Genomic DNA, 23,159 nt, shown 5'->3' on the forward strand with positions numbered 1-23,159 from the left:
GCTGTTAAAGCTCCGCCCTCTTCTGGAAAGGGAGCCGGGAGCAACAGCTCATTTGCATTTAAAGGGACACACACAAAAATGGCGTGTTTTTGCTCACACCCAAATAGGGGCAAATTTGACAAGCTATAATAAATGATCTGTGGGGTATTTTGAACTGAAACTTCACAGACACATTCTGTGGACACCAGAGACTTATATTACATTTTGTAAAAGGGGCATTATAGGTCACCTTTGAGTCACACACCCTTCTATTGATTTACTTAAAGACAGTATAAATGCATTGATTTCCTTAAAGGGACAGTTCACCCAAAAATTAAAATTCTGTAATCATTTACTCACCCTCACATCGTTCAAAACCTATAAGACTTTGCTTAACCTTCAAAGCACAAATTAAGATATTTTTAATGAAACCTGAGAGATTTCTGTCCCTCCATTAAAAGTCCAGGTAACCAAAACTTAAAAGATCTAAAAAGGTCATAAAGACTTTAAAAAATTATTGGTTTAATCCAAGTCTTCAAGACATACAATTGCTTTATATGATGAACCGATTTAATGTAAGCTTTCAGTCTCTTCATAAGACATGGGTTAAACCACTCAATTCATGGAATCGTTTTTCGACGCCTTAATGACTTTTTTAAGTTTTGGTTACCTGGACTTTCAATGGAGAGACAAAAATCTCTAAGGTTTCATTACAAATATCTTTATTGGTGTTTTGAAGATTAACCAAATTCAGCAATCCCTTTAATGACAGTGTAAATGTATGCAAGATGAGTTTAGTTATTGTTATTTTAAATTCAATAAAACCACCATTAAACCACCACCTGTTATACTCTGTTATAAGTAACCTTGCTCATTCTTGTTATTTTACATATTCAGATGTATTCCATCTACTTTTTTTCCCTCATAATTTAAGTTACGTGCATTGGTTGGCTGTAATGTTCTGCAAAAGCCTCTAATGACAGTACTTACACACATTAAAGGTGAGAGATCGTCGTGTCCTTGATTCATGCATCCACTTTCATCTTCAGTCAAGGTTTGTTTTAGACTCTGAACTGCAGGTCAGTTTCCCATTTTGTATGTGTTACTACAGCTCATTACCAGTGCAGTAACTCACATAAGGGAAAGGAGGTGATGGCAGGCGATGCTAAACCTGCTGCAGGGCAACAGTCAAGGGCCGACACTTCAACACAGTCTTACTGCCCTGATATGGAAGATTTTCAGCCTCGTCTCTGTAAGTACAGAAAATAAGCGAGGCTTAGCCAGGCAGAGAACAGTGAAAAATTCATCCAGAAATTGCCCTCACAAGCACAATAACCCACAATGACAAAGCAAGAAAAACTTAAATTGGTTGTCCAGGGGAAAGTTGTGGGATGCAAATTGGTTAGTAATGGGAATTTTTATTTTTAATCTTCCAATTAACGTCTACTTATAATCAGGGCCTAAAATTAACACTCGCCAAGCGCCAAATGCGAGTAAAAATCAGTGATGGCGAATATATGTCAGTCGCCAGATGGCCAGTAACATTTTTATGAATTCTAACAATGCAATGTTATCAGAACATGAACGTGAACAACGCTCTGTAGAGTTGACGGACAGTGCTGCATCATCACGAACAAATAAGCCTTTCCAATGTAAATGATAAGATGTTTATGAGTAATTAATAATGAGTAAATAAGTATCAGCATTAAGAACTACACATACAGCAGTTGTTCAGCAGTATGAATTTCAATCTTCAGGTCAAACCACAATTCTGCATCTCGATTTGTTAACTCTGCATTTTGCATGCCACACATTTTGTTGTGGTAAAACTGTATTTTTCTATTACTGAACTAGTACACCCCAACAAGGCCAAAAAGCACACTCAAAGAACTATGTTGCCTCAAGCCCTGCCAAGTTTTCTGACCACTCCCAGAGTTTAAGCAGCACTCAGTCTGGTAATAACATGCTAGCTGGAAAAAACCTGGGAGGGACTTGCTTTAAGGAGCTGTCCTCCTTGTTTAATTATGTTTCTGGTGTTTGACCTAAAGGCTTCAGGTCTTGCTGGTTTGTTTTTTTCCCATAGTCCTTCACATAAAACACATTGTGTCCCACTGAGAAATTATAAGCATGGAAATGCTGTGAGCTTTAAACTGCTGATTTTAAACTGCTGACAGCAGGACAATGATCTAACTGCCTGATCACACACACTGAAATTAAACACACAAATCTCATGAATGCAAATAAAGTACGGAAATTGCATGTCAAAACAGTTCTTTTTGTTTGTTTTGTTGTTATATGGTATATTTCAAATTGCACAGGGTTGACACTATAAACAATTTTATTACATTTAATGGTGAAAGCGGGCAGAAAATCTATTAAGCAATTCTATCATGTGTTATTAATAGCACTTTATAATGCCATAGTTAATCAAAAGCTGCTTGTTTAACAGATGTCAAGTGATTGCTTTTTAAAATAATAATTATTTACTTACACAGCGCTGGCTATGAAGTATCCTTCTAAAAGTCCTAAACCAAATGCAAATATCATCATAAAACTAATTGGAAACACTTTACTTAAAGCCTTCATGTATAATGCATTATAAAGGTATTGATAATGTACATTATACCATTTCACAAATAATTGTAACCAAAGTTAAAATGCATTATAATTTGCAGATTCCTTGTTCCATCTGGAATTGGTTGTTTGTCATGTGTTTTAATGCATTATATTTTCTAAAGGCGTAATAATGATAGATAAGTATTATAATGTGTTATAACAATTATTCATGAGACTATACAATGCATTACAAGGCATAATTAATGCATTAAAAATATGCATTATATATAAAGGCTTTATGTAAAGTGTTACCTGAGTTTTATCATTGCATTCTCTTTTGTGCGTGTGTAATGTGTGGCAACTATCATTTTTGGGTCATTTTAAGTGCATAACAAGCAACTGTTGTAAATGATGACATACTGTGGTCATTTCCGCTGTACACATTCAAGCAGCATTTTCTTGTTAGTCAGCGTAAAGGCTACTTGAATCCTACGTGGATTAATTGTCTCTATATTTTGTATATCTAGCGAGGTCTAAAGCAACGAATGCTATGTTGTCCTGCCAAGGGCCCGTGGTTCACACACACTGAGATGTTAGCATATTCCAACTGCTTGGAATTCCTTCCCGCCGTCCAGAGAGCACACACTGTGTTTTAAAACTTGTTGGGCCCTTTCAAGTTTTATTTGAAAGTATGTAATTACATTCTTGAAAAAATAACAGGTCTCTGGAGAGATTTATATTGAGTATTAAATGTCAAGGTTTGAAAAGACACAGTTAACACTCGCTCATCCACTTAAGAGCTTCTCGATGGCCTGAAATGTTAAGAGGGCTTAAGGATATGGATGTGCAGTAAAAATAAATGTGCGGAGGAAAAAGAAAGAAAGGTAGAGAAGCTTGAGCAGACAAACATGGGTGCAAGGAAGTGCCTGACCTTCCTTAAAAGGTTCGGCGAGGTTTTTTCCTTGGCTTGTAGTGCTTGTTGTTCTAGAGTTTGGTCAAAGAAGGTCTCTCAAGGATCTGGAGTTCAAGATGCACAATGTTTATTCCAAGTGATCTTTTATTACTCTAATTTCTGATTGGATGAGCTGTAAAATGTAAAATGCCCACCTGTGAGCACACAGTCTATATTAATGCGCCGCACTGCAACAGTAAAACAACAGTAAAACAGTAATCACTCATTTTAATAAATATCATTTTTATTGTGTCTTTTATAAATTGCCATTGCTGCTGGCCATGCTTTACCATGGTTTTCCATGGTTAAGGATGCAGCTAACCAAAATATGTTCGAAGAAGATTTTGCTAATGTTGCCATTAAAAGGTGCAGTATGTAATGTTGATAGCTAGTGGTTGAAATGGGTACTGCAGTCCCAATTCAAAATATTGGAGAGAGTTGTTTCACACGCCCCCTCCTCTTTAGACTCGCGAGGGTTGCCAGATTGAGGACACAAAACAGGTACAAGAGCTACTGTCAATGGAAGGCGACGAGCCTTACACTATAAGTTGATGAGTTGATTTATCTGCGTTTTAATATGTTTTTGGTCATAGAGCATTTTAGATGGATGCTAAGGCTTTTTGGATGCTGAGAATCTGCGGTCTCTCACCCAGTTTGACTTCCATGGCTGCAGTACACTGTGTTTTCTGCCAACTGGCAACCCGGGGTGTCAAAATACTATTGGGTAAATTGGCAGTGAGAAAGATCACACAGACCAAAACAAAAACAGACATTCTGACACAGAACGCAAATTTCAAAGTAGGATAACTGGCTGTAGAATTGTTTTTCAGAGAAACAAGTAGGCTATGTGACCTTAGCATGTGTCTTAAATATCTCCAGACATATTATGGTATTTTTATGCTTTAGTACAGTCAAAAAAAGTTACATACAGCAACTTTAAGTTATGAAAACATTATTTTTGAATGTTCAAAACATCCAGTTTTTTAAAAACATTCCTTCTTGGTATGCAAATGTTAAGAGAACATTTCTTTTTCTTTTTTTTTAATTTTGCAAACTGTCATGATCATGCCAGGCTTTCCCTTACTCATCTGACCATCACATTCACCAGAGTACTGATCACAGACTACATTTCCCATCATCCTCACTAGCACGCAGTCACTCACACCTGACACTCATCTGCTCTCATTACCAGCACTATAAATAGAGCACACACACTCTCAGTCATTGTCTGGTCTTGACTGATGTTAATGATTGATGTTAAAGGCTACTGATGTTAAAGGCTACTGATGTTAAAGACTTGTGGTCCACGGCTGCAATTCCTGTTACCTCATCCAAGTCAATCTTCAGTCTTATCAGTTATCTCCAGACATGCAGGTACTACAAGTTGTTCTCCAGTCATCTCCTGCCTCAACATGTTTCCATTGTGTTTGTGTGTGCTCATCCGGATCTGTAAGCAAAATGCTCAGAACTTAATCATAAACTGCTATTCTTACCATCCATGATCTCATGTATCACCACTTACCTGTTTACTGATTGTGTTCCTGCCCAAAACCTGTTAATAAACACCTTGTTTCAGTTTTACCTTGTTTCCTGGTCATTTTAGGCCAAACCATAACCACGCCTGCAGGAATCAATCCTCACAATCCATTTTTGCGAGGTGTTTGGAAGGCCCGCTGGCGATACCACAGTGAGTGAAAAACGTACAGAAATTCGTCAAGGAAATTATGATATTTTTGATTATTCTCTCAAGTTCAGAACACTATTTGCTGCTAATGAATGGAATGAACTAGCACTTGCGGCCTGCAACTCATGGCCTACGATAACACCATGGGCCTAGAGCAATTTATCCAGCTGTCTATCTGGTTCGCCCGTCACATGAGGTGTTGTCAGGAAGATCATCCTGCCTTGCAGTCACCCACAACTCTCCAGCCAGCTTCGTCAGCTCCACCAGAACCAGCAATGGAACCGATGCAAATAGATTCTTTCCACCTCTACCCCACTGAAAGACTTCGCCGGCTGACCCAGGATCTGTGCTTATAATGTGCTCCACCTGCCATGCAACATTTCCCATTCCTGCCTATTTTCAAACATCCAGGTCCAGCTGTGTTGCTGGTATCTTCCACTTCCATTGAGAGTCCTCTGAATCTATGGATATTCCAGCCTGTTATGCCCACTTTCAAGATGTCTTCTGCCTGAGACGAGCCTCTCAGCTACCAACTCACAGACCATTGGACTGTGCCATTGACCTGGTTCCTGGTTAACCAGTGCCCAGAGGAAAGATAAATCCACTTGCCATAAATGAACAGAAAGCCATGGAGGAGTACGTGGCTGAGGCTCTTAAACAGGTCTACATCCGTCCATCAACATCTCCTGCTGCATCCAGCTTCTTCTTGGGCGAGAAGGATGGAGTCTTGTGGCCCTGCATTGACTACAGATCTCTCAAAATAAAAAAAAATAAAAAAAATCACAGTCAAATTCCAATATCCTCTTCCCCTCGTTCCTGCTGCACTGGAACTGTTGCATTGAGCAACACTTTTCACCAAGCTTGACCTGCGCAGTGCCTAAAATCTAATCCAGATCTGGAGTGGGGATGAATATCTGGATGAGGATGAATATCTGGCCATGCCATATGGATTAGTAAACACTCCCTCAAAGGTTCCAAGGATTCATGAATGAGGTTTTCTGGGAGTACCTCCGCTGTTTCGTAATGGTCTATAAATGACAACTTGGAACGAGGCCGAACATCGCCACCACATTCAGCTCATGCTTGCCAAACTGAGGGATCACCATCTATACCTCAAGGCTGAAAAGTATTTGTTCTACCAGAGCTCCACCCAGTTCCTCAGTTACATAATCAGTGCTGAAGGTATCCAGATGGATGAGGAGAAAGTTGAAGCAGTCAAATTCTGGCCTGTTCTGGCTATCATCAAAGAACTCCAATGCTTCCTCGGCTTTGCAAACTTCTATAGACGCTTCATAAAGATCTACAGCCAGGTCACAGCTCCACTAACCTCTCTTCTCAAAAATAAGCCAAAGTCTCTGTCCTGGTCACCAGAGGCCATCCACACCTTCAATGCCCTGAAGGAAGCCTTTACATCGTCATCCAGACCCTGAGAAACCGTTCACCATGGAGGTTGATGCTTCTACTTCAGGCGTGGGTGCCGTCCTCTCGCAGCAGCAGGGGAATCCAGCCTGTCTATGCAGAACTATGACATCGGCAACCGAGAGCTATTAGCCATCAAGTTAGCTCTCGAAGAGTGGCGGCACTGGCTGGAAAGGGCCCGTCATCTGTTCCTTGTTATCACAGACCACCCCAACCTGAAATATCTACATGATGCCAAACGGTTAAATCCATAACAGGCCAAATGGGCCTTCTGCTTTGCCTGGTTCAATTTCACCATCACCTATCATTCAGGGTCAAAGAACTGCCAGGCTTGATGCACCATGGCCAAGAAACCTTGCCACCTGCCAACCGGAAAGCTCCTCCCATTGCCCGTTCCATGAAAACCATGGTCACACCTGGGAGTTTACTTTATGACGGATCTGCCAGCCTCCAACGAGTGCACATGCATCCTAGTTATCGTCAGCAGATTCTCCAAGTCATGTCGTCTGATTCCTCTAAAAGGCTTGCCCACAGCCACGGACACAGCTGATTTACTCTTCAACTATGTCTTAAGGAACTTTGGCTTGCCAGAGGATATTGTCTAAGACAGAGGACCACAGTTTATATCTGGAGTGTGGAAAGCCTTCTTTTCGCTCCTAGGTGTGACCTTCAGCCTCTCGTCTGGATATCACCCTCAAACCAGTGGGCAAACAGAGAGGAAGATCCAGGAGATTGGGCACTTTCTTTACAAGTTCTGCCATAGCCACCAAACCTCCTGGCACCGGTTCCTGGCCTGGGCCAGGTATGCCCAAAATTCTCTTTGTCAACCAGAGACTGAACTAACACCATTCCAGTGCATATTCGCTTAGCAGCCACCTCTGTATCCCTGGGATGGGGAACCATCAGACGTCCCAGCGATGAATCACTGGTTCCAAGAAAGAGAGAGGGTCTGGGATGCTGCCCACCATCAGTTGCAGTGAGCAGTGCGGTGTCATAAGAGCCACGCCGATGTCCAGAGATCTCCAGGTCCTTAGTTCCTGCCTGGACAGAAGGTGTGGCTCTCCACCCATGACATCAGGATGCAACTGCCCTTGGAACAACAGGGGTCGTTAGGGGTCGTCTCCAGTATCTTGTTGACTGGGAAGGATATGGTCCAGAGGAACACTCATGGGTAGGTCAAGATGACATCCTGGATCCGGCCTCAAGCCTTCCATCAAAACCATTCTGATCATCCTGCTTCACGGGGACGGGACTGGCCATGGTGTCGAGGCATGCGGTCCTCAGGAGCAGCCCGTGGAAGGGGTAAATGTCCCCCCATGCCCTGTGTCTCAAATTTTAAACCACAAACATGCAATTTGTAACTACATTTTGGCAAATTGGTGGCAAATTTGTATACATTCAAGCGATAGGAAACATTGGAAATATAGTAAAATTAAGCATTTTAATATTAACAATATTAATTCTATCCCTCATTCAACTCTTTCACATACCTCTGGGTTTCAGCACCAACAGTGATGACTGTTTGTGAGTGTCAACGCGTCCTCTTAGATTAAAGGAACATTCTCAAGTGCCGGTCCATCTTCTGATAAAAAAAAGCTTTTAAATCTTTTGAGAAATTTCCCCTTTGTGACCTCCGGTGGTCCAACAGGTACTGCAGCACTCCAAAAAGGGTCTGGACAATGTTGCAGCAAGAGTGTCTTCCAACACTTACAGAGCAAACTAAAAAAAGGCCTGGGGTCCAACACACTTCAGCAAGCAACTCTGATAAGTCCATCCACACATCTTCTGCCCAGCTGTCACAGAGGAAGAGAGATAGCTGTGTTTGTGTTTGATGGAGAGAGACACATCTTGCCTCATGGATGTTTGACAGTCACAAAGATGCAAGGCATAAGGGTTAGATTTCTGCTTAGAAGGCTAGAACACAAAGCAAAATGAAGACTTTAAATTACAGACAGTTTCTGAATTAACTGTTTTATTATAGAATCTCAAAACATTACGTGATATTACAATAAGTTGTGGCATTCAACAATGATTATGATTTTATGAGAATATTGTAAAATCATAATCATTGTTGAATGCCACATACAGAAAACTGTATCTAATTCATTTCATTACATTTAATAAATTCATATATTGTGCCCTATATTGCACAAGGAAATTATATCTATATTTCACAACCCTACATTACACGGATGTAGTGCAAAACAAGTCTCACAATACTGGCTGAATACTCAAAGGCATTTATGTTTACCTCTTTTCCATACCAGTTCATAGTTTGTCTAAGTTCTGAGCCCCTTTTTGGCCAAAAAAAAAAAAAATTGCCACTTGTAAACTTTCAAAGCAGTATGTTGCATTAGCGGGGTTTAGGATGTGCATACGGCGCAGACCATTACAGATGCTGGGAGGTAACTGCTTCATTGAGAGAAGCTGGCCTAGTGAAAGTGCTATTTGATCAATCATCAGCGTGCGTGTCTGCACTAGCAACTGCCTTATAGCTCCAGACCAGGAGAGAAGATGAGAGAAAAGGTGTGCTGTGACACTAAGCAGGGTCTGTGTTTGAAGTCTTTGATTTTGAGCTGCTGTTCATTGGTGAGTGTCATTAACCAGCCCTGGTCTGCTGACCAATACCATTACAACAAAACCTTCACATGCAATTCTCACATCATTTTGTCTCAGTTACACACTAACACTAACACATAAACACACACTAGCAAGTGCTGAAAGGCACACCATCTCTTCTTTCAAACTGATATTAGAGGAACATTCTGGGTTCACTACAAGTTAAGCTCAATTGACAGCATTTGTGGTGTTATGTTCATTCACACAAACACACTAGAATTTAATCTCATCCACCTTTACTTCAAATTTATGGAGGATTTGAAAATGTAAAGCTCATAATTTTATAAAAGTACTTACATTCATTTTTCTATTCAAATCTGTGTACTATTTTCATCTGTCACTTCTATTGTAAGTGCCTCACTGTAAGAAAAAAAAAGATCTATAGAAAAATGGAAAAAATAATGGTAGCCTACTGGTAATTATCTTTCTTTAAGTTTACGAACATTGGGCCTTTACGAACATTCATGAAACACAAGCAGAACGAATTATTGTGTAAATCGTTCGTAAAGCCGTTCTGACGTAAAATTTTCAAAAACCGTTCTGACGTAAAATTTTCCAAAACTTTTATCAAAATGTTAGTTGGTATGAAAGAACTTTAAACCTATAAATGATGCATAAAACATTTATGCATCATAAAAATGTCTGGCGCTCTTATGAAAAAATGTCTGGCGCTCTTATGAAAAAATGTCTGGTGCTCTTATGAAAATGGCCATTTTCATAAGACCACCAGACATTTTTTTAGCTGGCTAAAAATGCTTTAGTGGACACATGATAATTGAATATTTATTGCTAGGCATATGGCCAATTAGTCTCTTTAGCATTTATGCAATATACTGGAGCCAAACCTGATAAGGAAGTCCAGAAGATTCCACAGCATTCCTGGAAATGTAATTTGCATAATTCTAGCTGTAACTCATGGGTGGGGATATTGCTAATTATGAATGAGCGTGCACGCGCCCTATTTACGGATGTTTGGAACTCATTAACATGCACCGAATCTGTGGTATACGAAGCGTTTGTGAATGCAGAGGAGAGCTTTCGTAAAGGTCCATTTTACGGGCAAATTACTCCAAATTTGCTTGTATATTTAGTTTCATGTGTGAGGCCCAATAACTCTAATGTCTGCTACAGACTGTGCGATTTTGGCAATCCTATAAGATCATTACAAATCCAACGCCATCTCACAACCAGTTTGTACGTATTTTACGAGGTGGCTAATTCGTACGACCACACACGTACAAAATCATATGATTTGTCTCAAGCCCAGTGATGGGTAGGTTTAGGGGCGGGGTTAGGGGTAGGTCATTCGTATGAATTCATCCTAATTTGGCAACTCGTAAAATACGTACGATTTAGCTAAAAAAAAAATTTGAATTCATACGAGTGACGTTGTATGAATTCATCCAAATTAGCCACCTCGTAAAATATGTATAAATTTCTTTGAGATCGGGTTGTACAAATCACACTGTACGACATGGATGTAAAAAACTTGGGTACGCCATGTATGTAGACTGTATGGTGAATCGTAGGCTACGATGCAAGATAAAATAGAAGAATAAAACATCAGACTGTCAGAAAATTATCGCAGTTATCTTTGGTCACAAGACTGTGACAATGGCCGTCTGTGAACCTCTCTCACTGTACGACCACCGTTTAGGAGCCATGACCACAGAAATCGGTCATCTTTCGTCTGGGACAGCCCAAAATCGTACGTGAAAAATCAATACAGAAAATTCCTTCATTCTTGCAACCCGAATTCCGGAAATGTTGCAACGTTTTTTACATTTGAATAAAATGAAATTTCAAATCACATGAGCCAATATTTTATTCACAATAGATCATAGATAACATAACAAATGTTTAAACTGGGAAATTTTACACTTTTATCCACTAAATGAGCTCATTTCAAACTTGATGCCTGCTACAGGTCTCCAAAAAAGTTGCCACGGGGGCAACAAAGATGACACTGCATCACTCATCGGCATGATTGTGTCAATGACATTACTAAATGGGCCCAGGAATACTTCCAGAAACCACTGTCGGTAAACACAATCCGCCGTGCCATCTGCAGATGCCAACTAAAGCTCTATCATGCAAAAAGGAAACCATTTGTGAACATGGTCCAGAAGCGTCATCGTGTCCTGTGGGCCAAGGCTCATTTAAAATGGACTGTTTCAAAGTGAAAAAGTGTTCTATGGTCAGAAGAAATTTGACATTCTTGTTGGAAATCATGGACGCCGTGTCCTCCAGGCTAAAGAGAAGGAAGACCTTCCAGTGTGTTATCAGTGTTCAGTTCATCTCTGATGGTATGGGTAAATGCTGAAAGATATATAAAGGTTTTAGAGCAACATATGCTCCCTGAAATAGACATCGCCTGGAGGGGGGCCTTGTGTATTTCAGCAGGACAATGCAAAACCACATACTGCAGCTGTTACATCAGCATGGCTTCGTCGTAGAAGAGTCCGGGTGCTGAATTGGCCTGCCTGCAGTCCAGATCTTTCACCTATAGAGAACATTTGGTGCATCATTAAACAAAAAATACATCAAAAATGATCACAAACTCTTCAGCAGCTGGAAACCTACATCAGGCAAGAATGGGACCAAATTTCAACAACAAAACTCCAGAAACTCATAACCTCGATGCCCAGACGTCTTCAAACTGGTTTGAAAAGAAGAGGAGATGCTACACCATGGTAAACATGCCCCCGTCCCAACTAATTTGAGACCTGTAGCAGGCATCAAATTTAAAATGAGCTCATTTTGTGCATAAAATTTTAAAATTTCTCAGTTTAAACATTTGTTATGTTATTTATGTTCTATTGTGAATAAAATATTGGCTCGTGTGCTTTGAAAGTCTTTTAGTTTTCATTTTATTCAAATTTAAAAAACGTCCCAACATTTCCAGAATTCGGGTTGTACTTTTACAGATTTTTCTTGGAGTGTAGCGACAAGTTGAAATGAATTACTGTGGTAATCAACATTATGCAACAAGTGCTGTCAGTTGAATTTAACTTGTAATATTCATTTAAGCCAACAGCTGGTGTAAAACACTCATGTTGTCAAAGGGTCCACAAGTGTGGCTTACAAAGAGAAATAGTGTTTGAAATAGTGGGAAATATTTACAAAATTTAGAAATGTGTAACAATAAATGTCCTACAAGTACACATGAAACAGAATGTTTTTTGTGTCTAAATAGGAAGAATTTCTGAGGGAAACAAGATATTTGATAGGGAAAAATAAAAATAGTGGGACAAGATTGGGTCATGAAAAGTGCAAATTTCCATAACAAAATTGACAAAGCCATTCAAAAATAAGAGAGAGAGAGAGAGAGCTGAGTGATGTCTGCTGAAAATGGAAGTGATTTAAGAGATTCTGAATAAAGATTACGAAAACAAACACAGATAAATCTTGTACAGATAAGGCCAGGAATGTGTATTAAGAAAGTAAACAGGTTCAGCTTTGAATTTTACTGTATTAGCAAAGAATAACAGCCATAAAAGATGTTTCTCCAAACATGTGATGACATTTCCTTCACTAAAGAACCAGACGGTGGGTTTGAGGGAGGGTGGCTTGAGCCAGACAGACAGGTAAATAATATGGTAATGTGGGTGTCGGCGGGTGCTTCTTCACACACTGGGGGTTAATTGTAATATCATAGGGGCAGGAGGTCAAACGGAGACATTAATAGGAAACATTCACTGATCTCACTGCAACAATAAAGTTTAAATGACAGTGCAAACAAAACATTTCGAATGATGCTTATCGCCCGAACGGTGTAGGCTAAACATGCTATTAGGTTTGAAAATGTTCAATATTATCTGTAAGGTAAGTAGACAAAGAATTTCTGTTTGTCATTTTTATTTTTCGCTCTCTAGAAAAACATCCAATAAAATCTGATCTAAAGAGCTTTTCAACAATTTTTCCCAATAAACTCTAAAGGTTCTTTATTGCCATTGATGGTTGCAAGAACCTTTACCATCCTCTGAATCTTTCCATTGCACAAAAGATTCTTTGTAGTGGAAAATGGTTGGCAACTAAATGTTCTTCTTCATACTAAGAAAAAATGGTTCTTTTAAGAACTGTTCACTGAACGGTTCTTCTATGGAGTCACTGCAATATATACAAGCTCAGTGCAAGTGTGGTGAACCCATGTGATGATCTCGAGAAAGAAAAAAAGGAAGTAAAAAACTTTTAATAGATTGCATGTGCTAGCTAGCGCGCTGATTATACACTCCAGAAGATACAGCAGTACAGTATGCAGCGCATGCATGCAAGGAAGGAAACAGTGTGTTTGCGTTCTCTGGGGTTTATCTGAGGTGTGGGTGAAGTGCGGTGGGTTGAGAGTAGGGGAGGAGGCACAGGAACTTCATAGGGCGGTCACATAAAAACTGCCAGGAGAACTGGATGCGGGATCAGTCGGTGATGTTCTCCGTTCTCGCCTATTCCTGGAGCTACAGAGATCCGCGCTCGCATTGGACGTTTCTTCTACGTGACGCGGAACTAATGACCTAAACATTCCCTTCAGGGTTGGACTTTTGTTATGTGAGGCGAACTCCGTTGAAAACTCTCATCAGGAATACCGTGCGCATCTCTTCCAATGGTAAGTCGTATTGAAGTCAGCTTTCATTATGATAAGAAGTGATTTATGACTTCGTCTAAGGTATACGCGATTATTTAGAAGACCCAATTACACGTTCGTACGCTTTTAGAAAATCCTGTCTTTGCAGGCGACACTACTAACTAAAACGCTCCCATTATAATCCTCAAACCTGTGTTTACGTCGAGAGGTCGCAATTATTATAATCAACGAAAACTGGAGCGTTCTGGATTGTCGCGTTGGGAACGAATTGGGAATGTTACACAGGATTAAATGTCAATATGTTGCTCAGTCACTCTGGGTTGTTTATGGTAAATGTTTTTTGCAAGTTTAGAACCACCAACGCGTTCAAACACCTGACCGCACACACACACAGGACACCAGCCGGGTGGATGAGGGCTTCTGCTCGGGAAATATGGCATTTCATTCAAAGAGAACAGATGTTTTGTATAATTTATGTTTTAAGGTGGTGGCTAATACCATGTTAGTACAGTTCTAATTGATGTATGTGGCCCTAACCACGATGGTAGTGGCCAACAAAAATATGTTATAAGAACGTTTAGCTAATGTTCCCATTATAAAAAATGTTTTTCTTGAATGTTGAGAACATTCCATTTTAGAATTTTTGCGAACGTTACTTTTAAATCTCTGAACATTCTAAAACAACATTTAAAAAAAAAATGCATAGAACAACATTGAGGACATTAATAAAGACCAGATAACTTTGAACATTGGAAGAATGTTTGTTCATAACTTTGAGAGAACATTAGCCAAAGCTCTGAAAGCTGGTCCTGTTAGCTGGGAAAGCAACATATCAAGATTACTTTTGGAATCTACAACAAAATTCTAGATTCTAAATGTTCCAAATCAGTGTGACTCTGGTTTCAGTGAAGAATGTAAATTGGCCTCGCATCCAATTCAAACACATTTATGCTGTTGTTTTTATCTGAAGTTAGCGTTAAAGAAAATAGTTGTATTCTTAATTTGAAAAATTAAGTGAAACCAGTCTTTAGCACTCCTACATTTGACCTCCACACATGTTTTGAAGACTTAAATGAGTTGTAGTGAAGAGTGGTGGCACTCAGTCAAGCATAAGAGCACGTCTGAAAGGTTTTATGAGGAACATTATGACATAAAGAGACACAACCCCATGAGCCATTTGGCAGGGATCTTTGACTTCAGTTCAAGGACGTGGAAAGCAAAAAAAATGAAGAAATAAGATAGTCTAAATATCTTTTCATACCAAATACGTGAACTATTGCAAGAGTCAGACAGTCCACTAATGATCACAGATCAACAGATGTTGTCGTCTAGACTCTAGAGCAAGGGTCTCGAACCGTTTTCAGGCCAAGAAAGGGGTTGTTCTTGGATATTATAATTTGCTTATAGTACTATAATACTGTACTTGCATACTTTATTATGATGCTGCTTATATTGCAAAGCCATTATTGATGGACAGATGTATACATTGTAATTTTTTGTTTATTTTAATATGGGAGAAAACTTTAATGTTGTCATTCATTTTAATGCATATTTTCATTTTTTCTTTGGTTTTCATAAAAATTCCATATCCCACATATCCTATGAACGTTAATGACAGCACAGAAGACTATAGGCTACTTTGCATAAGCTGCATTTAAGATGTCCCGTTTTCCAAATGGACCCGATGCTACTTATTCTTCCTGATTTCTAAATAAAACTTGTCAGAGGTTAAATTCTCAATATTGTCTGTTACTGTGGTAGCTTACTCCCCCATACCCTGTCCCACACATCCGAAGAACCATGTGCATAACCTAATCTCATTAAGCAGGGTTAGGGTAGAGCAAAGTCGAGCACTGTGAGCTTTACATGACTCTGCCAAATTAAAGGACTATAAACCCACACTGTGCAAAAGCACATGCATTGCTCTCCATCTTCAAACACATCAAAAAGGGATTCTGTAAATATTTAGGGCAGTATCTGTAGGCTTTTAAACAAGAGTAGGTGGTCTGAAGAAAGCAGTTGTTTGTGCTTTGTTACATGTTTTCTGGCATGGCTGATCAAAGTCTTTTAGTTACGCTCGTTTTTATGGTTTGCTCTCGACATAATGAACTGTTTGAATAGCCGCACTATGATGCATTGTTGTTAAAACTGCAGACATTATGAATGTTTTAATGGTATATCATTCAAGAATCACAAGTATGCTTGATTGTGAAGACAGGGAGAGGGAAATAACACTCGTGACCACACACACACACACACACACACACACACGGTGTTCTTGTTAAAATGCATCATTCCTGCTGTAATGGTTGGACTTGATCCAATAGAACTAAGTCCAAGAAATGACAAAATACATGCATTGCTACGCTCAACTATTAAGTTCAGCTGTGGTTTCAGTGATGTTGCTTTCTGAGACCTTTCCCAAGCTCTTGTGATTGTTATTAGTGCATTTACTCTGTACTCAAATAATTCGTTGGAAATCACATTTGTGGAGTCGCACGGTTGCAATGAAGATATCTACTGAATCCACTCTGCTTTTGGCACGTATTTGGATGTTACGGGTTAACAAACCGGGACGGTGCCGCTTGCATGCCCAGTCTGGGTTGGGGGATTTTTAAAGACTCTTTAAGAGGGATTTGTAAAAAGACCATCAATAAAAGAGGCATTTCTGAGATCCCTTTGTTGACAGACGAACCTCTATTTGTATGTAAATTGGAATTGCCATCCTTTCAGGTGTTCACACCTGGAACTGTTGTAAATGAGCGAAGATAACGTGTTGCACAAGCAGCGTTTTAGTTGCTTTAAGGTGTTTGGCTTAAACTTGCATTTTGCTCTTAGTGAAAAAATACTAATGCCATGTTTATACTGAAATGTGTGCTTCAATCGGATTACATGAAGTATTACCTTTGTGTTTCAGGAAAAGGATCTCACCACAGTTCTTAAACAGCCCTGCAGGACGACGTAACATTGGCTTGAGGAACTCGTCCTGTATCACCTCTCAACAAACATGGACTGTTTTCCCATGCTTTATTTTCTGTCGGTAAGTAGACCCCACCCATCCAGTCTTAATTGTGTGACGGGGTTGTTACATATTTGGAGCAAATTAAAAGGCTTAGTCGTTCTTTACAACAAACAGTGGTCAATCAGGAGTTTTGCTTTCAGCTGTTTTATGTTTGCGGTTTAAGCACTTGAAAATTGTAGGCTGCCATCTTTGTTTGACATCAGTTGTGATTAGCGAGCTGTTGTTTGGTTTGACCCTTAAAGGGATAGTTCACCCAAAAATGAAAATCCTGTCATCATTTACTCCTTCTCATGTAATTTCAAACTTGTATGAGTTTTATCTCAGTGTTTTTTGTCCCCAAACTCTTAAGAATAAAGGTTCTTTATTTGCATCAATGGTTAACATCAAAGTAACATCCATCTAACGAAATATTCTTTATGGTGGAAAAAGGTTCATCAGATTATTAAAATGTTCTTCAAACTAAGAAGAATGATTCTTTGGGGAATTGCTTCGAAAACTCCTTTTTTTAAAGTGTACACTGAAAGTCAATGGGGTCTAAACTTGTTTGAACCCTTTTGAATATATTTTCTTCTCTGATAAAAAGGATGACATGAGGGTGAGTAAATGACGACAGAATTATATTTAATTATTTTGGTGAGCGATCCATTAAACTTGTCAGCTCATTTCATTATGTTGTTGTAAACTGATTTTTTAACTATTGAATTATAAACAAGTGATAGTGTTTTTTGGAATAAATAAGGTCTAAAACATACATAAATCCAAATGCTTTAACACAAAGATTATTGGAGTACTTTTAGAGTACTTTTTAGTACTTTTATTGGAGTAGTTTTGCGAATATACTATGTCTGTCTTTCTAGTCCCAAATTTTACGTTTAATTCAATGTTACTTGCAAATTCTTTGTAAAATTTACTAGTAATTTCTAAGTGAAAATTGTTTCCTACACTAAAGTTTTTCAGTGTAGCTATAAGCTTAATTTTGTGCGTTCTGAAACGTGTCAGATGCATTTGAGACTATCATGTTTGTTTTAGAAACAGTTTGAAGTGAATGTTGCTGAGTAAGTTAGTTTAAGTTGGTGGAAAGATGCGAAATTTCATAAGCAAAAAAGGTCAGTATTGTAGTGATATGTGTTGTAGTCACTTCACAACCAAGCAGATTTCTATTGGTCAATGCGTTAAATCATGTGACCAACATGAACCATTGCAAAATTTGTGTCTGGAAATCGTTTGTCCTCAAGCGAAATTGACAACCGTGTTCATTCCTATTAAAATGACTAGAAAATTTGCTGAACAATGGCAAATGTGACTGTAAATTAAGTCAAAATGTTCATAATAAGCTACTAAAAACACATAAAGACTAATCACACAGTTATTTGAAGGAAACTCTGTCGCTCCCTTGAGTATGGAGGTCATGCTAAACCTGTTCAATGGGACCGTGTACTCACAACTCTGCCTTTAATGACTTTAATGTGTTTTTGGTATGCCGTTTCATCGTTGAACGTGTCAATGAGGAGGCAAACATCTGTCACTGAAGTCTTGCTTTCTGTTTCCTTGTTCAACTGCCCACCAGAGACATCATGATTCCTGGTAATCGAATGCTGATGGTTATTTTATTATGCCGAGTCCTACTGGGAGAGAGCAGCTATGCTAGTCTAATACCTGAGGAAGGGAAGAAGAAAGTGTCGGCTCAGCACCTGGGTCAGAGTCATGAACTGCTGCGGGACTTTGAAGCCACGCTGCTGCACATGTTTGGGCTGCAGAGGCGACCCCGACCCAGCTACTCGGCTGTCGTGCCCCAGTATCTGCTGGACCTGTATCGACTGCAGTCAGGGGAGGCGGAAGAGGCCGGAGCCCACGACGTCAGCTTCGATTATCCCGAAAGGTCCACCAGTCGAGCAAACACTGTGAGAGGATTCCATCATGAAGGTGAGACAGCAGAGACACTTGCCCAGCCAACGAAAATGTGTTCTAAGAATGTTTATGAACATTCCATTTTTTATCATTTTGCAAACATTATGGGAACGTTACTTTTGAACATTCTGATACATTTAAAAAACATTAGACGACGTTCAATGAATGATGTATAAATAATGTTTTTGTGCCTACATTTTGAGAATGTTACTAAAGACCAAATAACGTTCTATTGATGTTACTGGAAGAACGTTTGTTCATAAGCTCTGAGAAAATTCCTTGTTAGCTGGGATAGTTCAAACTCAACCCAATATTTAAAAAGAATTTTAAAAAGTCTATGCTTTTTCATGTGGATCCTGTTGAGGGACTTTTTCCTCAACGTGCAATTATTTTTAATGCTACTCTGCAGATTTCTAAATAAACTCCAGTTGCTAACAATGTGGTCTCTTAGGCAGACAGGATTCCCTGAAAAATACAGTATAACCTTTTTATAACCTTCGTAGTTACACTGTAAAAACTGGTAACCTGCAATTGTTACCTTAAAATGCTATTTCTACCTGATTTAACCCATAAAAATAGTTTTGCTGGTATAAATTGATGTAAGTATGGTTCAGTGATTTCAGGGACTTGAATAAAACCAGTTTAATGTTTTAATAAAAGAGTATTCTGCACTTAAAAATGATACTTTTGACCAATTGTTACATTTTTTCATATATTATATTTATGGATTGGTTCAAACCTTACATTTATTTGATTTAATATTAATCAAAGATATTTATTTTCCCAAATACAAAAACATTCATACAAGGTAATAATAATAAATATAAAATAAATAATAAATATAAAGACCTATCATAGTTAATCAATATATTATCTTTAGACACCAACCAGAATGTTACTTAATGTAGGCCAGTGTTATATTTTTGGCCTTTTACAACTTAATTTCACCACAAACAAAAGCTAAAATAGTTATAATATGAAAAACTAATCACTTAAGATAAAAATAAAAATATTTAGTTTACTTTCTGTAAATCAAGACAACTTTGAAATACTTTCATGTTTATATGTCTGATGTATTTTTGAAGTATGCATGTTATTTTCTGTTATTTACTAACAAAAAGAAAACACCAGAAAAATGAATAAAGCCTGCAATAATTTCTGCAGTCAGTAAAGCTATAGCCAGTATGTGTTCTGTAATTTTATTTTATTAAAATATTTTTTGTTTACTGCTAAAATGAAATCACATTGTAATTCGCACTCATCTTCTGTGAACAGTAAGCCCCGCCTTCTTTGATTTGATTGGCCAGCTCACTCATTCTGACAGTGATGAGCGCTGTTAGACCGCTGAGGCAGACCAGCCTAAAAGCGTAACTTTTAAAATCGCTTTTTGTCATCCTATCAACAAACGGAGCAGTGCATAACAGAGTACAGCAGATCAGCATCAAAAATGTCAAATATTGGGGGGACAGTTTGGCCATTTCTAATTATTGGGGGGACTCGTCTGCCTCAATGTCTGTGGTGGTTACAGAAACCACTGAAGTCTGGAACTGAACTCTCCAGGAACAGGATTGGGCACCCCTGATGTATGGGATAATAAAGAGTTAGTTTGTAATTATCACAAAATTAATCCAGATTGGGTGATTAGGACCATGAAGCGATTATTAGACGGACCAATACCAAATAAATAAATATTTGAATATTAAATTATTTGAGAACAATCTTAAAGCTTCTGCTGAGAAAAAATGAATGATCCATTACAATGCTGGCCTAGAAACAAGACAAATGTCAACAATATTACAGTATTAATTTCTATATTATTGTTAATCTGAAAATCCAAGTCTTAAAGCAACGCAATACAATGATGATTGAGAGAATAAACCTTCCTCAAAATGCTTACATTTAAAAACGGTGTATGGATAATCAAGCAAACCTTAGGTTTTCAGTAAGTTTTGATCATTTAGAGGCCTTTGAAATTTTCATCTCAAATATGATGCAGTGGGTTTAATATGATTTACGGGGTCATTTGCATTTGATCTTGACCTGTTTTCTGATGTTTCTCGTCTAGAGCACATGGAAGAGTTGCAGTCAGACGGGTCACAGGAGACTCCGCTGCGCTTCGTCTTCAATCTCAGCAGCATCCCCGAGGAGGAACTCATTTCTACCGCAGAGCTTCGTATCTACAGGCAACAAATAGATGATGCAATCTCAGATCCTCCACACATGGGAGACGAGGGTCTCCACCGAATAAACATATACGAGGTGCTGAAGCCCCCGCGGGCCGGGCAGCTCATCACGCAGCTCCTGGACACGCGGCTGGTGCGCCACAACACGTCCGGATGGGAGAGTTTCGACGTGAGTCCCGCCGTGCTGCGCTGGACCCGCGACAAGCGCTCCAACCACGGCCTCGCCGTGGAGGTCGTGCCCCTGAACCGGAGCCGCCGTCACCAGGACCGGCACGTACGCGTAAGCCGTTCCTTGCATCCGCTTCCGGATGAAGACTGGGACCAGCTTCGCCCGCTGCTAGTCACGTTCGGGCACGACGGCAAAAGTCACCCGCTGACGCGGCGCGCGAAGCGCAGCCCCAAGCAAAGAGGCCGAAAGCGCAACCGCAACTGTCGGCGACACGCGCTCTACGTCGACTTCAGCGACGTGGGTTGGAACGACTGGATCGTGGCGCCGCCCGGATACCAGGCGTACTACTGTCACGGCGAGTGTCCGTTTCCATTGGCCGATCACCTGAACTCCACCAATCACGCTATCGTACAGACACTGGTTAACTCGGTCAACACCAATATTCCCAAAGCCTGCTGTGTTCCCACCGAGCTCAGTGCAATTTCTATGCTGTATCTGGACGAGACGGACAGGGTGGTGCTGAAAAACTATCAGGAGATGGTGGTCGAGGGATGCGGCTGCCGCTGACCAGAGACACGGCCCACATTCACACACAAATATCCGTATGTGGACACTTATTTATAACTTCTGTGTTGAGATGTGTGTTTGTCTCATTTCTTGTCTGATCGATCATATATTTTGACAAAAAAGTATATATAAATATATATTTATATCAACATAAGTAAAAAAAATTAAAAGTGTCCATATTTTAATTATAATGCAGCTGTACAGCTTTCCATAATGTATATCAGACTGTATAAGGGTTTTTCTATGAGCTAGAAGAATTAGCCACTAAAAGTTTTACTGGTAGTATTTATTTCTTTAATACAATATACATTCACGGAAATAGAAATGCGTAGCCAAACGACCCCCTATTTGATCAGAACGCATCGTTTGTGTACTTAAAATAGAGCACTGTGTGAAATCCTAGGAAAACTGATTTTCTACTATATCAGTAAAAGGAATCAGATGTGTATTAATGTTTTGCATCAGCATGTAATTTACATGTTCCCAAAATAACTTTGTTGTTAAATAAATTGTGAAACATTCCAACAACAATGTGAGATTAATAAAGGGTAGTGTGCTGTTCTGTTATTAAAAGCTCAAAAACAAAAGATACTGGTTTCTCACACACACTGGAAGGCAGCCATATATACACCGATCAGGCATAACATTATGACCCACCTTCCTAATGTGGTGTTGGTCCCCCTTTTGCTGCCAAAACAGCCCTGACCCGTCGAGGCATGGACTCCACTAGACCCCTGAAGGTGTGCTGTGGTATCTGGACCAAGATGTTAGCAGCAGATCCTTTAAGTCCTGTAAGTTGTGAGGTGGAGCCTCCATGGATCGGACTTGTTTGTTCAGCACATCCCACAGATGCTCGATTGGATTGAGATCTGGGAATTTGGAGGCCAAGTCAACACCTCAAACTCGTTGTTGTGCTCCTCAAACCATTCCTGAACCATTTTTTTGCCTTCCCATAGTGCATCCTGGTGCCATGTGTTCCCCAGGTAAGAGACGCACACGCAACTGGCCATCCACGTGATGTAAAAGAAAACGTGATTCATCAGACCAGGCCACCTTCTTCCATTGCTCCGTGGTCCAGTTCTGATGCTCACGTGTCCACTGTTGGCTCTTTCGGCGGTGGACAGGGGTCAGCATGGGCACCCTGACTGGTCTGTGTCTATGCAGCTCCATACACAACAAACTGATGCACTGTGTATTCTGACACCTTTCTATCAGAACCAGCATTAACTTCTGGAGCAATTTGAGCTACAGTAGCTCGTCTGTTGGATCGGACCACACGGGCCAGCCATCAATGAGCCTCGGCCGCCCATGACCCTGTCGCAGGTTCACCACTGTTCCTTCCTTGGAGCACTTTTGATAGATTCTGACCACTGCAGACCGGGAACACCCCACAAGAGCTGCAGTTTTGGAGATGCTCTGACCCAGTCGTCTAGCCATCACAATTTGGTCCTCGTCAAACTCGCTCAAATCCTTACGCTTGCCCATTTTTCCTGCTTCTAACACATCAACTTTGAGGACAAAA

General features: G+C 39.7%; 1 protein-coding gene across 1 annotated transcript; it reads left to right on the forward strand.

Moving 5' to 3' along the window:
- The first annotated feature begins 13,526 nt into the window (after nucleotides 1-13,526).
- bmp4 (bone morphogenetic protein 4) lies at nucleotides 13,527-22,168 on the forward strand. The gene is made up of 4 exons (XM_051866933.1): nucleotides 13,527-13,809; nucleotides 16,706-16,828; nucleotides 18,378-18,733; nucleotides 20,784-22,168. Exons 3-4 carry the CDS (start codon nucleotides 18,385-18,387, stop codon nucleotides 21,635-21,637), a joined length of 1,203 nt encoding a protein of 400 aa, XP_051722893.1. The 5' UTR covers nucleotides 13,527-13,809; nucleotides 16,706-16,828; nucleotides 18,378-18,384; the 3' UTR covers nucleotides 21,638-22,168.
- Nucleotides 22,169-23,159: the final 991 nt, after the last annotated feature.

This window comes from Ctenopharyngodon idella, chromosome 17, assembly GCF_019924925.1.
Source record: "Ctenopharyngodon idella isolate HZGC_01 chromosome 17, HZGC01, whole genome shotgun sequence".
Classification (NCBI taxonomy): Eukaryota; Metazoa; Chordata; class Actinopteri; order Cypriniformes; family Xenocyprididae; genus Ctenopharyngodon; species Ctenopharyngodon idella.

Coding starts and splice junctions, on each gene's coding strand:
- bmp4 (XM_051866933.1), top strand. CDS start 18,385: ATGATTCCTGGTAATCGAATGCTGATGGTTATTTTATTATGCCGAGTC. Junction 18,734..20,783: donor GAGAGGATTCCATCATGAAG/GTGAGACAGCAG, acceptor TTTCTCGTCTAG/AGCACATGGAAGAGTTGCAG.